At 42.6% G+C, this 12,716-nt stretch overlaps 1 protein-coding gene across 1 annotated transcript; it reads right to left on the minus strand.

The window, feature by feature from the left end:
* Nucleotides 1-5,328: 5,328 nt before the first annotated feature.
* Nucleotides 5,329-11,184, minus strand: kbtbd2 (kelch repeat and BTB (POZ) domain containing 2). The gene is made up of 3 exons (XM_070928499.1): nucleotides 11,012-11,184; nucleotides 7,233-7,398; nucleotides 5,329-6,891 (listed from the first exon to the last, which is right to left on the minus strand). The coding sequence occupies exons 1-3, from the start codon at nucleotides 11,182-11,184 to the stop codon at nucleotides 5,329-5,331; spliced, it is 1,902 nt and encodes a 633-aa protein (XP_070784600.1).
* Between the last annotated feature and the right edge of the window lie 1,532 nt (nucleotides 11,185-12,716).

Consider the following 12,716-nt stretch of genomic DNA (forward strand, 5'->3'; position numbering starts at 1 on the left):
ACTGAGATATACAGCTACATACTTTTTCTTTAACCTCCAATCAGTTAGTTAAAAATAAAATATATATATATATTTTTCCCTTGTAACAGTAGCTAAAGCCTTTTAGCTGGTAAGGAAACGCTATCAAACTTAGCTAGCTACTTTTTTTGGTTAGTTTGTTTGACATTGTGAGTAAAAAGACATTAAATCATACACATTTACAAAATATCAAGGATGCAAACAATAAAGCCCAATATTTACGTAAAGAAGAAGAAATGTCTGCAAACTTCCAAGTTGTGTTAGCTAGCGAACTGTTAGCATTAGCTTGTTGGCTAAAATGCTTTCGCTACGATAGAGTGATACTACAGATGTATGCAGTACAGTATATGGGTAATTAACATTTACTGCAGTGATGTAGTTTTATTACAAAGGTTAGCTTCAGTGAGGTAGCCGGCTGAAAAGGCTGGAGTCAAAAATTAAGTTTTGATTGGTTTTTTAAAGCTTTTTGCTATTTTCTATCAGCTGATCGGAGCTTTAAGTAAAAGTATGAAGCTTTATATTTTTTACGCTTTATTTTAACAGTATTACTTATTGATAACTATTTTTTTAACTTGTCTGATAACCTTTTATTACATTATGACACTTTCTGGGCTCCGTAGACGTCTTAAAATTACTTGTTCTGTCCGTCCAACAGTCCAAAATATTAAAATACCCCTAAAATATTAAATTTAAGATGAAAATTAAACAGCTAATCGACTCATTTCCTGGTTAACGGTTCTCTCTGCTCTCAAGCATCTGTGACAAATGCAGAACAACATGATTACAAAATGTGAATGCTGTTACTGCAATAACCACAGTGTTATTACTTAGATCCTTGTGTACCTAATGCCTGATTTTGTGCCCTGATAAACGTGATGAAAACCTCCCTTAACTATGAAGGAACCTGCACCCAGCTGTGTGTTAACCCTCACCCAGGCCTTTTTGTACTTTGCCGTCAGAATATATATATTGGGAGAACTATATTTAGTAAATCTGAAGATAGTTTAAAATCAGATATCTTATTTATTTGATGTGTGTAAACTTGTAATCTCATAAATATCCATGTTTTGTCATGACAACACTGGAACAAGTCCTAATCTGTGGTGTGAATTTGCACAAAGCAGCCATTATATTCTATTTATGCGACTCTTTATCTTGTATATCTGTAATTTCCAGGTGCTTACAGGATCTTTTCCCTCCATGCTACAAATATTCCACAACAGTTGGATTAAAAGTGGTCCAGTGAGCATGCTCTGTCCAGTCCGGTTTTACAGCTGTAATGAGTGTCATCTTTCTGTCTTCAAAACTCTTTTAATGTTTTCTCTTTCTTTCTTTTTTTTTTTTTTTGTTCTTCATGCTTTTAAACCTTCTTTGGCCCATTGACTCATTTCTGGACTAAGTATAAGAAAATAGCTGTTAAAGCTGCTTTTTGTTTCTTTTTCTTTTTTTATCCTCTGATGATATATTTTCATTTTGTATTTAAAAGATATGAATGTATAGTGAATTAAAATTCACAGAATATTTTCTTGACAGATGCTTTTAATGTATTTGAGAAGAAAGTGATACTATACTATATTGCTGTATTAAAAAAATTATTAAAATATACGTCAGACTTTTATTTTTTGATGATATAGGAACAATTCTCTTCTGTTATCCCTCTGGGTTTGTGTCTGGGTACAAATGTAGGTCAGCCAAACAAAGTGTGTGTGTGTGTGTAGAGGAGGTTGTTGTTGTTGTTGTTGTTGTGGTGGAAACACGTGGACGCACAAAAACGCACCCATGTGCTGTCCGACAACAATTCGGCATCATCACAGGGACACGTGAACCCGGCGACCTCAGCCCCGAGGCGAGCACACATTCACACCCAGTGATCCTGACTGACAGGGCGGGGGTTGTTTTTGTCTTTAATTCATATACTGATTTTAATTTACTTTTATTAATAATCTACAAGATCCTTAAGCCTCCTTCAAGTCATGATGTGAAACAAAAAGAAATCAAGTTTTAGTCAAATGCTTCGTTCTCTTTTTCTTGATAAATGTAAAATGGTGCCAGTTGTGGTTTGGTAATACGACTGTAAAATATTCTTCACAATTAAAATCACAGTATGTGACGGGATGATGGCTTTTTACGTCTGAGACGCCTCCTTCAGACTTCCTGAGTGTCAGGTAGCGCAAAAGAAATGCTGTTCAGACAAGACTTTTTTTGTTAAATTAAAAAGTTTTGTTGAAAAACATGCAAATAATTCTCAAAGTAAATTCAAATGTAAGGTTTTGGTAAAGGAGACTCTCAGAAGGAGCAATTATTATGCATGTGGCTGTTGAGTTTTCATTGTTTTTAAGGAAACACTGAAGTTTTAAACTGAACATCATGAAATGCCTGCAACTATTGATTATTTCCACTGATAAATGTTGGTTTTTTTCTGATTTATCGTTGATATGATCACCTCAGGTAAAAATATTTAAATATAGCAAACTTTGTCCAGTAAGGTGTAGACCAGTAATCACTGTTAGCTCATTCTTATTCAGTACAACTGCCACTATGATACCTGATATTCTGTAAGAAAATGACTTTTCCCCCCGACACCTTACTTGGAGAAATATAAGCATGTTTTTCTACAAAACACCTTTTTTTCCCATTTAAGAAAATAAGCAAAACTTGTCAAATGTTATTGAAGCACAAGCAGCTGCTGAAGAACTAATAAAATAGATCAAAATAAAACCAAACTCTTTGCTTGAAGAAAAAGCAAAAAGAAGTAAACAAGACCATTAAGTCTGGGCGACACTCAACACCAACAATGTGTGTCGCACCAAACTGTTTGAGGTTCCCAACCATAACAACTTAACAACCATTTCAAATAAATATCTAAAATGACTTTAAAACAGCAGCACACTTTTGTCAAAACAAAAGAAACGGGGAGTCAGTTTCAGGAACGTTTTTGGTATGTTTTTTAATAAATTAACGTTCATTCAAAATACAGTGCCAAAGGAATATGATGCAGCCAAACATGCTAGTAAGGTTTGTCATGAAGCACCTGTGCTCATGTTTTTAAGGTAGAAGGAAGACCCCTTCCTTCCCCAACCCGCCCTCTCCACTACTGCTAGCGGTTGCCGAGCGGCCGATTTCCATAGCAACAGCCGTGGGCCAGCCCTCTCCTCTCACAACCAATCAGCAGCAAGATTCCTCAATATTCACTCGAGAAAAATTAAATCTGATAGGAAAATGGATATCTACCCACAATCACACTACAGTAATGTCTGATATTAAATTAAAAAAAGACACTAATACAAAATAGACCTGGTTATTTTCCCCCACACTAAAACAGTTGTCTTTTAAACGTATGAAAAATATATATTTTATTATATATATATATTTCAGCAGCTTGGAAATAAAAAAAAAAAATGCATGAGCCCGAAACCTATGTTTGTACTGAGAGTGGAGTTGTGTGTATTTGCAGAGACCCTCGTGGAAAGAAAGGTTTCATGATGATGTGACGATGGATGGAGTGAGGTGTAAACTGCTAGCTGTGTGGAAGACCTGTGTGCAAACAGACTGACAGACAGGTGATGGAGGCGCTATAGTGGAGTCAGGGTGGAGGACAGAGCGGTGAGGGAGGAGAGGTGACGGGTGACCGGACCTGCAGTCACCCTCTTTTTAAACCCTCTCCGCCTCTCACTTGTTTCCCGGTCAGCCCTCCGACCCCTCCCGAAAACCACGGCCCCTGTTCCTCTCGTCTGCGGGGGCCTTTTGAAGAAATAGATGGATCCCGTTTTTTAAAAAAGGAACACTCTTAAAATCCATCTTTGGAGTATCAAATATTGCACCTGTAAGCTTTTAAAAAAGGCGGCTCTGAAGAGTTTGGATTCCCAGCAGTTACAACGGATTCTAATGGAGACCCAGAACCCAAAACAACATGTCTAAACTAGTGCTACATGTCCGTTAACACAGCTGAAATTGATTTCTTCAAATCGCTTGTTTTGTCCAACCAACAGCCCAAAACCCAAGAATATTCATTTTACAATGACATAAAAACTGAGAAAATCATCAAATCCTCACATTTTGGCTTGAAAATTGACTTAAATGATAAATCAATTACCAAAAATCAACTAATCGACAACTCATTTTTAACTTCTAAAGCAAAAATGTCAAACATTCTCTAGTTCCAGCGTCTCAAATGTGAGAATCTGTTTGTAGGTCATCACTAATTTAAGACTTTTGGATTCTGCACTGTTGGTCAGACAAATCAAGCTATTTAAAAAGGGCACTTTTGACAGAATAATCCTCCCTGAAAATAATCTTTAGACAACATATTATTGACCTCGGAAATAGTATTTATATGAAGTGTCTGCATGACTTCCTTGTGAGACATGTACAGCCTTTGAAAACAGCCCACTTACTGGAAATTTCCCCAAACTTTCAGCCACATTTCATGGACCTTGTGCTGACAAACTACCATTTCCAAGGTCAGGAATTAAAAAGTTTCAGACTGCTGCATTATTACTTCACCACCATTGATCCATAATGTTCAGTATCTTCTAATACACATCTTTCGTGTCGTGCCATCACTACGTCACAGTGCCAAGGCTCCACCAGAAAGTAGCCAATTTAGTGATTCACTGGCAAAGTGAGGTTTGAAGCGTTTCTACAGATCATTTTGATAGTTTTATTTTCTATTGTTGTGATTTTAGGTCACCTTTGAGAATCCAAGCTGAATCAAAGCCGACTGATCTGCTGCCCTCTGCAAAAGGAAGCAAGCTACCTCTTTCTCAGAGGCTCCTTTTCAAGCCTACGGGGAGTGTTTCTGACACTCTAAGATGGACTCTCAGTTGAGTGTTCCTTTATCAGTGGTGAGAGAAGAGAAAGAGAGGAGAGGGGGGGGAAGAGAGGGAAGCCACAATCGGAGGGGAGGCTGGGGGATTTTGGTACAGTTGCCATTGTTATTCCAAGAAGGTTTTACCAGTTGAGTGCATCATCACCCTCATCATCACAAAAAAAATCAGTTGACGTTTAGATTATCACATTGTAGAAACAGTATGACAGATTTGTAATAATATCTAACAGATGTCACAACTGACAAAAGAAGAAGGAAAAAAAAAAAAAGAACCAAAAAAAAACAGAAGTTTTCAGATTACTAGTATTTTTGAGGGGCATCTTTTTCTCTCCAAGCTTGTTCATCAGCAACAGCTGTAGCTAACACAAGCTTCCAAAGTCCAGAGATCCCTCCACAACACAGATACCGTCAAACCCCCCCCTCATGTTCATCCCTCAGCGTTACAGATTCCTGGTTCAGTCAGCGAGGTAGGGGAGGGGAGCTTAAGAGCTATACGGGAGGGTCACCAGCTCCCCGTCCACCTCAAACTCCTCGCCTCCGTCGGGGGAGAAGAGGTAGGTTGGGGGTTTCCAGGGGGACTCCTCCAGGCAGGAGGGGTACAGCTTCCCCACTGCACAGCGGAAGTCCTTGCCAAGGTCCCAGAGCACGCGTTCGGACACGGGCTGCCGCAGGTACCAGCGGTCCAGCTCCATGTCGTACTGATAGATAGCGTACTTGGCGCGCTCGTTCATGTGGGTTTCTCGCATGAAAATGCACAGCGAGTTGAGCAGCACCACTGCCCGCACGCATGGGTCCGAGTAACGCTTGGCAGGGATGTTGGCGGCCAGGCGCCACTCGTTCTTGTTTACATCATAGATCTCCACGGTGACGGAGGAGCCGTCGATGGTGCTCGTGGGCATGCGGATGCCAGAGTTGCTCACCACGTGGAGGCCGCCGATGTAGAAAATGAGGTCACCGAAGGCAGCCGCAGAGGCGAAACAGCGGCTGGTCTTGCGCATGGCCATCTCCACCCAGGTGTCGGCTCGGGGGAAGTAGCAGTACATCAGGTCGTGGGTCATCACGTAGATGCAGTCGTGCGCCACCACGGAGGTGCTCCAGTTCCAGGCGAAGGGCAGGGGGCTCATCATGCTCCACTCGTCCTTCTCGCAGTCGTAGCGCTCCACCGTGCGCTTGTTCAGCTCTCCTCCAACGTTATCTCCCCCGATTGCATAGATGAAGCCCTCACAGAACACCAGCGAGGGCTTGATTCGGGCACACAGCATGGGGGTTTTGGGTACCCAGGCATTCTGTTGGGCGTCAAACCAGAAGAAGCTGTCTACCGAGCGGAAGACCGCCTGTAACTTGCCACTCTTGCCGTGGTTGGTGATCGAGTTTTTGAGAGGGATCTGTCCACCAGCAATGAACACATCGTTGTCTGGCGTAACGAGGGTTCCCACCTTCTGTAGGTCTCCTGGGGGGTTGCTGAGTTTGTACACTTTCTCTGCCTGCGGGCTGTAACACACTACCGTAGTAGGCAAGGACCCAGACATTACATAACCCTCGCCCTGCGTTTCTGACATGGCCTCCATGAAGATCAGCATTTCTTCCTTGGTCATGCCTAACCGAGGTTTGAAGAACTTGGGCATGGACTTGTAGAGGCCCTGCACCACCACAGACTTGTCGTTGGGGGGCAGACCCTGGAACCAGGCGCGCTGCGTCACCTCAGACAGCGCATCGATGCGAATCTGACTGAGCACGGAGGACAGGTGCTGCGAGCGTGCCTCCATGTTATACTCCAACCACAGCATGGCCGCCTCACGCACCGTCTCCTCCTTCTCCACGTTGAGGTTGTCGCTGCTCAGGACGTCTATCAACAGCTCGTGGGAGAGCTGAAGGAAGGCCTCCTGCCTGTAGACCACAGGGAACTTGTGCTCCACCATGCGCTTAGCGCTCTGCTTTAGCTCACTGCAACTGAACAGGTCGCCGATGCTCAGCATGCGGACGCAGTTCTCAGCGTTTATCTTCTTCACCAGATAGTCTCGGCACTGCAGCAACACGTCCTCCACCTGAATGGGACAGAGGACAATGGATGACAGGCTTAAAAAGGCTCAGTAATTTGCTTTAACAGCTGGAAACTAGTTTTTAGAAAACATACTCAAACAGGAGGAAATAGTGCATTTGCTAGGGACTATTTTCAGCAGTGGATTAATACACATTTGGTGCTCTAGTGAGTATTTCGGCAGCAGGACTGGATTTGGATACACACACACACACACACACACACACACACACACAACACTTGTTATTACGATCAATTTGTTGGTTTTGATCTTTTAGTTTGAGGACAGTAAAAAATGTAGTGCTGTAAGGGAGACAGGAGAACTTGACAAGAAGTGTTTGCACAGACCTGGAGGAAGCAGGCGGTCTCGTAGAGCGGCTCCACAGTGCTGTCGCTGATGGCCAGATTGCCCGTGTAGGCGTAGGTGATGATGATCTGCAGGGTGGCCGGGTCCACGTTCCTCAGGTGGACGTGGGTCTGTTTGCTCTCACTGAGGCCGCTCATGAACATCGCCCTGCAGGAACAGGACGGGATCATCAGTCAACACATGAACACAACAGCTATTGAAAGAGGAAGTGAACTACAAGATCTCACACTGATTAAGATTCCCTAATAAGAGATAAGAGATTATATCTGCTGCTATGTCACATACGTCTTGTTACGAGTACATGCAGGATTTTACTGCACACCTGGAGTGTCAGCCTGTATCATGTTAACTGTGTTGGAATATGTTCAAGCACCAATTAACCAAATACAACCAGTCTTTGCTCGTGAAACGGGATCCATGGCAACTGTAGCATCACTTGGGATAGATTTTTGTGCAGCACAGTGAAGGAGATAAAAGCCAGCGGTGCAAAGTTAATGACAAACAAAAGTAATGCAGTTACCCCCAACAGAAAAAAACATGTTTGAAAACTGGACCAGTACTTTGGATTCCATTTTAATTTCAAACTGTTCAGACCACAAAAAAAACACCATTTTATATCAAATCCAAAGCCTATTCTTTCTTATCTGCTCATGTCTGAAGTTTCTCGTCAACTTTTTGTAATCAACAAAGATTTGGCTTCATAATAAACCCATGAGACAGGTCAACTTCTTACTGTACATTGGGTGATATAATTCAGTCTTCACCAGGGTCCCTGTAATTGACTGCTGCTGGAATGCAAAATCCTTTCGAAAGCAAAATCCACTGTAAACTCAATGTTACTAGAGCCGAGTGTTTCTGTATAATACTGGTACAGTGATATCACACCGGATATGTTCTGGGATTTTGGTTATCAGAACATTGTGAGCCATTCTTGGTATCAAAAGCTAATAGGACGGCAAGTAACAGTTATTTTCATTATTGATTAGTCTGCTGATTACTTCCTTGATTAATCAAAAAGTCAGGAAATGGTGAGAAAGTCCAAAACCCAACGATATCCAAGTTACTATCACAGAGGACGAAGACAACCAGCAAATATTTACTTCTGAGAGGTTGGACTTGGGGCATTTTTGCTTTAAAAAAACAAAAAACACTGAAAAAGATAAATTGAACATTCCAGCTGCAAAAGCTATAATACAGTTAAAATGAGAACGAAATGAAACAGTGAACACCACTTTTTCTTCCTTTGGAAACTATTTATCAGGTTGAATACTGTGACATTGTTCATGCGGGTACTGACTCAGCTATCGTTTGTTTTCGTCCAAAAAAACAAAAGTATTCTCGGCCTCAAAGAGCCGGATTGAATACCTCTGTTTCTTTTGGAGCAGATGTTACTGACTTGATACTTGATAGTACACCGTTTAGCGTGTCCACCACCCCAGTGAGACAGAAAGTGACGGTCACCACCTGTCTGGTGGGCTAAGCGAACAGTTTGGCTCCAGCTGGGCTCCTCTCTCCGCTCTGACTCCCATGTTGCTGCAGCCTTGGCTGGCCGCCTACACATCCACGTTGTCATTCATCAGAGCTCTGAGTGAGTCAGAGCCTCTTCGACCTCCTTCACCACATCGATTTCTCACATTTTATGCATCTGTAGAACTGTTATTGGCTTGAACTGGTCATTTGCATGTATTAGGGCGATGGCTTTGGTGCCAAACAATCACCACTGCAGTGATGATTCTGTGCTGCACTTGTCAGAGATGACATGTCAAATACACAGCATGGGAAATACAGTGTTTTTCACTGTTTGTGTTTAGATTGTCTGAGTAGGAGTTTCCACGTAAAAACCAAATCTATGTAATTCCATATCCTCAAATAGATTCAAATGTGCAGGCTAAGCTTCTAAAGGTGCTTCAGTTCTAAAACATTTAGACCATGAACCCATTTATTAATTGACAGGTGACAAATCTATGATTTTGATAATCAATTAATCATTTAAGTCCTTTATTGGGGAAAATGTCAAGAATAATTGCTGCTTCCTGCTCCTCAGATGTGAGGATTTGCTGCCATTTTCTCTTTAATATTATTGTAAATTATTCAAATGAATTACCTTTGGATGTTATGGATTGACGATCTTACACAACAATCAGAGCTAAAACCATTTGTCAATTAATTGATTAGTTTGATCAAAAATGAACCTGCAACAATTTAGCAATCAATTTTTCCTGATTGTTTGTCTTACAGGACGGTTAACTGAATATCTTTGGGTTTTAAACTGTTTGTCGGACCAAAAAACAGACATCTGTAGACGTCATCTTGGGCTCTGGGAAATTGTGACTGACATTTTTCACAATTTCCGGACATTCTGTAGACGAAACAAATAATCGATTAATTGACCAACTGAAAATAATTGGCAGATTAATCGATAATGAAAATAGTCATTAGTTGCAGCCCTTAAAGAAATACATTTGGAGAGGTTGCGTTGGGCTCTTTGAAGTTTTGATGAGCAATTTTCAAAATGTTCTGACATTTTTTTTAGATGATGAGATTTTATAAACGACTTTATGAAAAAACAAAGCAGATTTGTCAATGATAAAACTTGCAAATCTACTTTTAAACAATTATTTGTCTGCAAAACAGCTCTGCCCTCCTGTCTGGGGGTTTTGGGGGTGTGTGACTGTGTGTTGCTCGCAGTAGGGGCTAAACCTGCCAGGCTGTATTACGCAACCCTGCAGGCATACCCCTGCACACCCCCCCTCTTTTTCCTCTCTTTCTTCCCCTTTCTCTCCATCTCTCACCAAGACCTACGTGACCAGACTTTCCCCTCCAAACACGAGCTCTTTCCCAAGTCTTGCGGTCCCCCCTTTCCCTGAAGCGAGGAGAGAGGAGGTGGAAGGGGAAGCAGCAGACAGAAAGAGAAGGAAGGAGTAGCAGTTTAGAGGAAGCGCTGCGACACCTCTGAACCCTGCAGGGGAAATGCTTTGCATGTTCGCACCAGATAACGAGTGCGTGGGAAACAGTGGGGAAGATCGCGGAGAGGTGGGTGTGAGAGAGGCATCGAGTTGTCGGGACCTTTTCTTGGAATGCATGTGTGAGTGTGCAGTGAAACGGGGAGGGAGGGGTGAGACAGAGAGTTAGACAGGGTGTTCAAATGCAGCATGAGCTCCTGTCATGTACAGATGGACTCTTCCCAGAGCCGAGGCTGCTGCTCTGTCATATTCACCGCAGTGCACACACTTCATTATGCAATGTTGTGCGCACAAATGTGGCCTCCTGAGGGCCTTGAGGGATACGTCTGTAGAACTACAGGTTAGAGGTGGCTTCATTTGTTCCATGAGAAATATATCAGACGGAATAACTGGTACAGACGGCGACTCGAGCACCAGCTTTCAAGTAAACACCATCCCCTTGTTTCCACCCTCCATGTATACAGTGGGTAACACTTGCTCTACGACGTGCTGCATTATTCATTGTAACTGTAGGAGGTGAGCGCTTACAGGCATAACGGCCGTGCTACATGACAGCGTACCTACACAATCATCACAATCAGGCTGAGGGGAAATAATTGCTGTCTTTAAAACACAAAAAGCCCAATGCTGTACGGTGCATTATTCATTGAAACTGTAGGAGACAAATTCAGAAGAGCTATACCACACAAAGCAAGGTCACAATCAGCCTGAGGTCATTAAAGACAGAAATCCCCAACATACAACATGAGTTATTCCACACCAGCAGCACTGGGTTGACAACGGCATGGTGTACTCACCTGAAATAGGAGCTACATGTGGCCAGGACCATCTTGTGACATGGGAACTCCGTGTCCTCCACCAGCAGCACAATGTCAGTCAGTAATTTCTGTTCGTAAAAGAACTTGAGCTGCTCCAGCAGGGAGACAGCGTAGTCCGTGTTGACCGGCCTGCGCTCACTGAGATCCGACATGGTTGCATCCCATGAATCGCGCCCCAGTTTTGAAAAGTCACACGGCCGGCAGAACCGGACTCAAGCCAACCAGGGAAAAAAATATTCTTAAAGATTCAAGAGAATAAACGGGGTGGGGAACAGCTCTTCAACACCTCCACTGACCCAAGTGGAGGTGTTCAACTCCTTTGTGGAAAAAAATTCTGCTGTTTCCTCTGCTGAGATCCGAGGTGAGCTGAAAGATGAGATGAGAAGGTTGTGGCGTTGTGGCTACCAAGTGTCACACAGTCAGGAGTCCAGAGGAAGGGGTCCTGGGTGAGGAAGGGGCTGTATCTGTTGTCTGAGGTCATGCAGTTAGGCACTGGGGACCGGAGGTAGAGGGAGAGCACGATAACTGTCGCAACACTGCAACATCAGTGCTTGCCTGAAAAACACAGGAGAAAAACACAAAGAGCAACAATGAGTCTAGAATCCATGGAAACAGGAAGCAGTTAAGAAGAAAAAACTCCTATTAAATCTTTTAACTCTCTCTCATTTCCTTTTTCTTTGTGCATGTCAGAGCAGCAAACATCCTGAAACCACTTCAAATGACAAAAACAGCTCTTTCAACAATCTGGTCTCCCTTTGCAGGTCACCTGCTGCCATCTCTCTCTCCACCATACCCTCCCTCCGCTCCTCGCTTCCAGAAACTGCACTGACAGTTGGCAACCAGACAGTCTGAATGTGAATGGGTAGCAAGCAGCAAGCTACTTCATTCATACTTGTTTACGTGCTGCAGTGCAGAACCAGATTCATTACTGAAGTATTTAACACCAAACTAGGGACCCATTTCATAAGGCTATCATGATCTTAGTCCCATTGTAAGTATAGTGTATGGGCCGAGATGCTTTTGGGAAACAGGGCCCAGATCTTTCTGTCTGTCATGATGCAACTATGGTAAATCCTAGTAAATACCGTTATGGATAGTTTGCAAAACATTGTGCTTGAGGTGGTTCTTTACATGGCTATACATGACAACAGATTCAGATAATACTGCATTTGTGGTCAAGAAGTTGCCATGTTTTGTAAAATGTTAAAGAGATTCATAGTTTATGGTACTTATGTCTAAAATGGCCCTCAATACTGGGACCAAAAGTCAAACTTTCCACCTTAACTCAGTCATGCCTGTTCTGAGTATAATCATTTGTGTCATCAAGACAAAACAATGTTTATATGACAATTTCTAATGCAGAGTACATAAACCAACTGACGCAAAGTTGGTCAGATATTAAAAAGGGCCAAGAGTAAAATATATCGTTTCAATCAAGCTCACAAAAACACACCATGCTTTTGGATTTAAGACTTGAGCTCCACTGCTCACATCCTCAGCGACTTTGGGCTTCTTGGCAAATTACCATGACACAGAGCCATTAAGCCACGTTTATCACCAAGCAGCACAGCTCGAAGCTGCACCACCAATGACACCACCACTGTCGACCACAACAGTATGTTTCAACAAAGCACTTCTGACAGCAGGACAAAGCACAAGGAAACGCTAGTGTCAAGTGTTTTAT

This window comes from Enoplosus armatus, chromosome 21, assembly GCF_043641665.1.
Source record: "Enoplosus armatus isolate fEnoArm2 chromosome 21, fEnoArm2.hap1, whole genome shotgun sequence".
Taxonomy (NCBI): Eukaryota; Metazoa; Chordata; class Actinopteri; order Centrarchiformes; family Enoplosidae; genus Enoplosus; species Enoplosus armatus.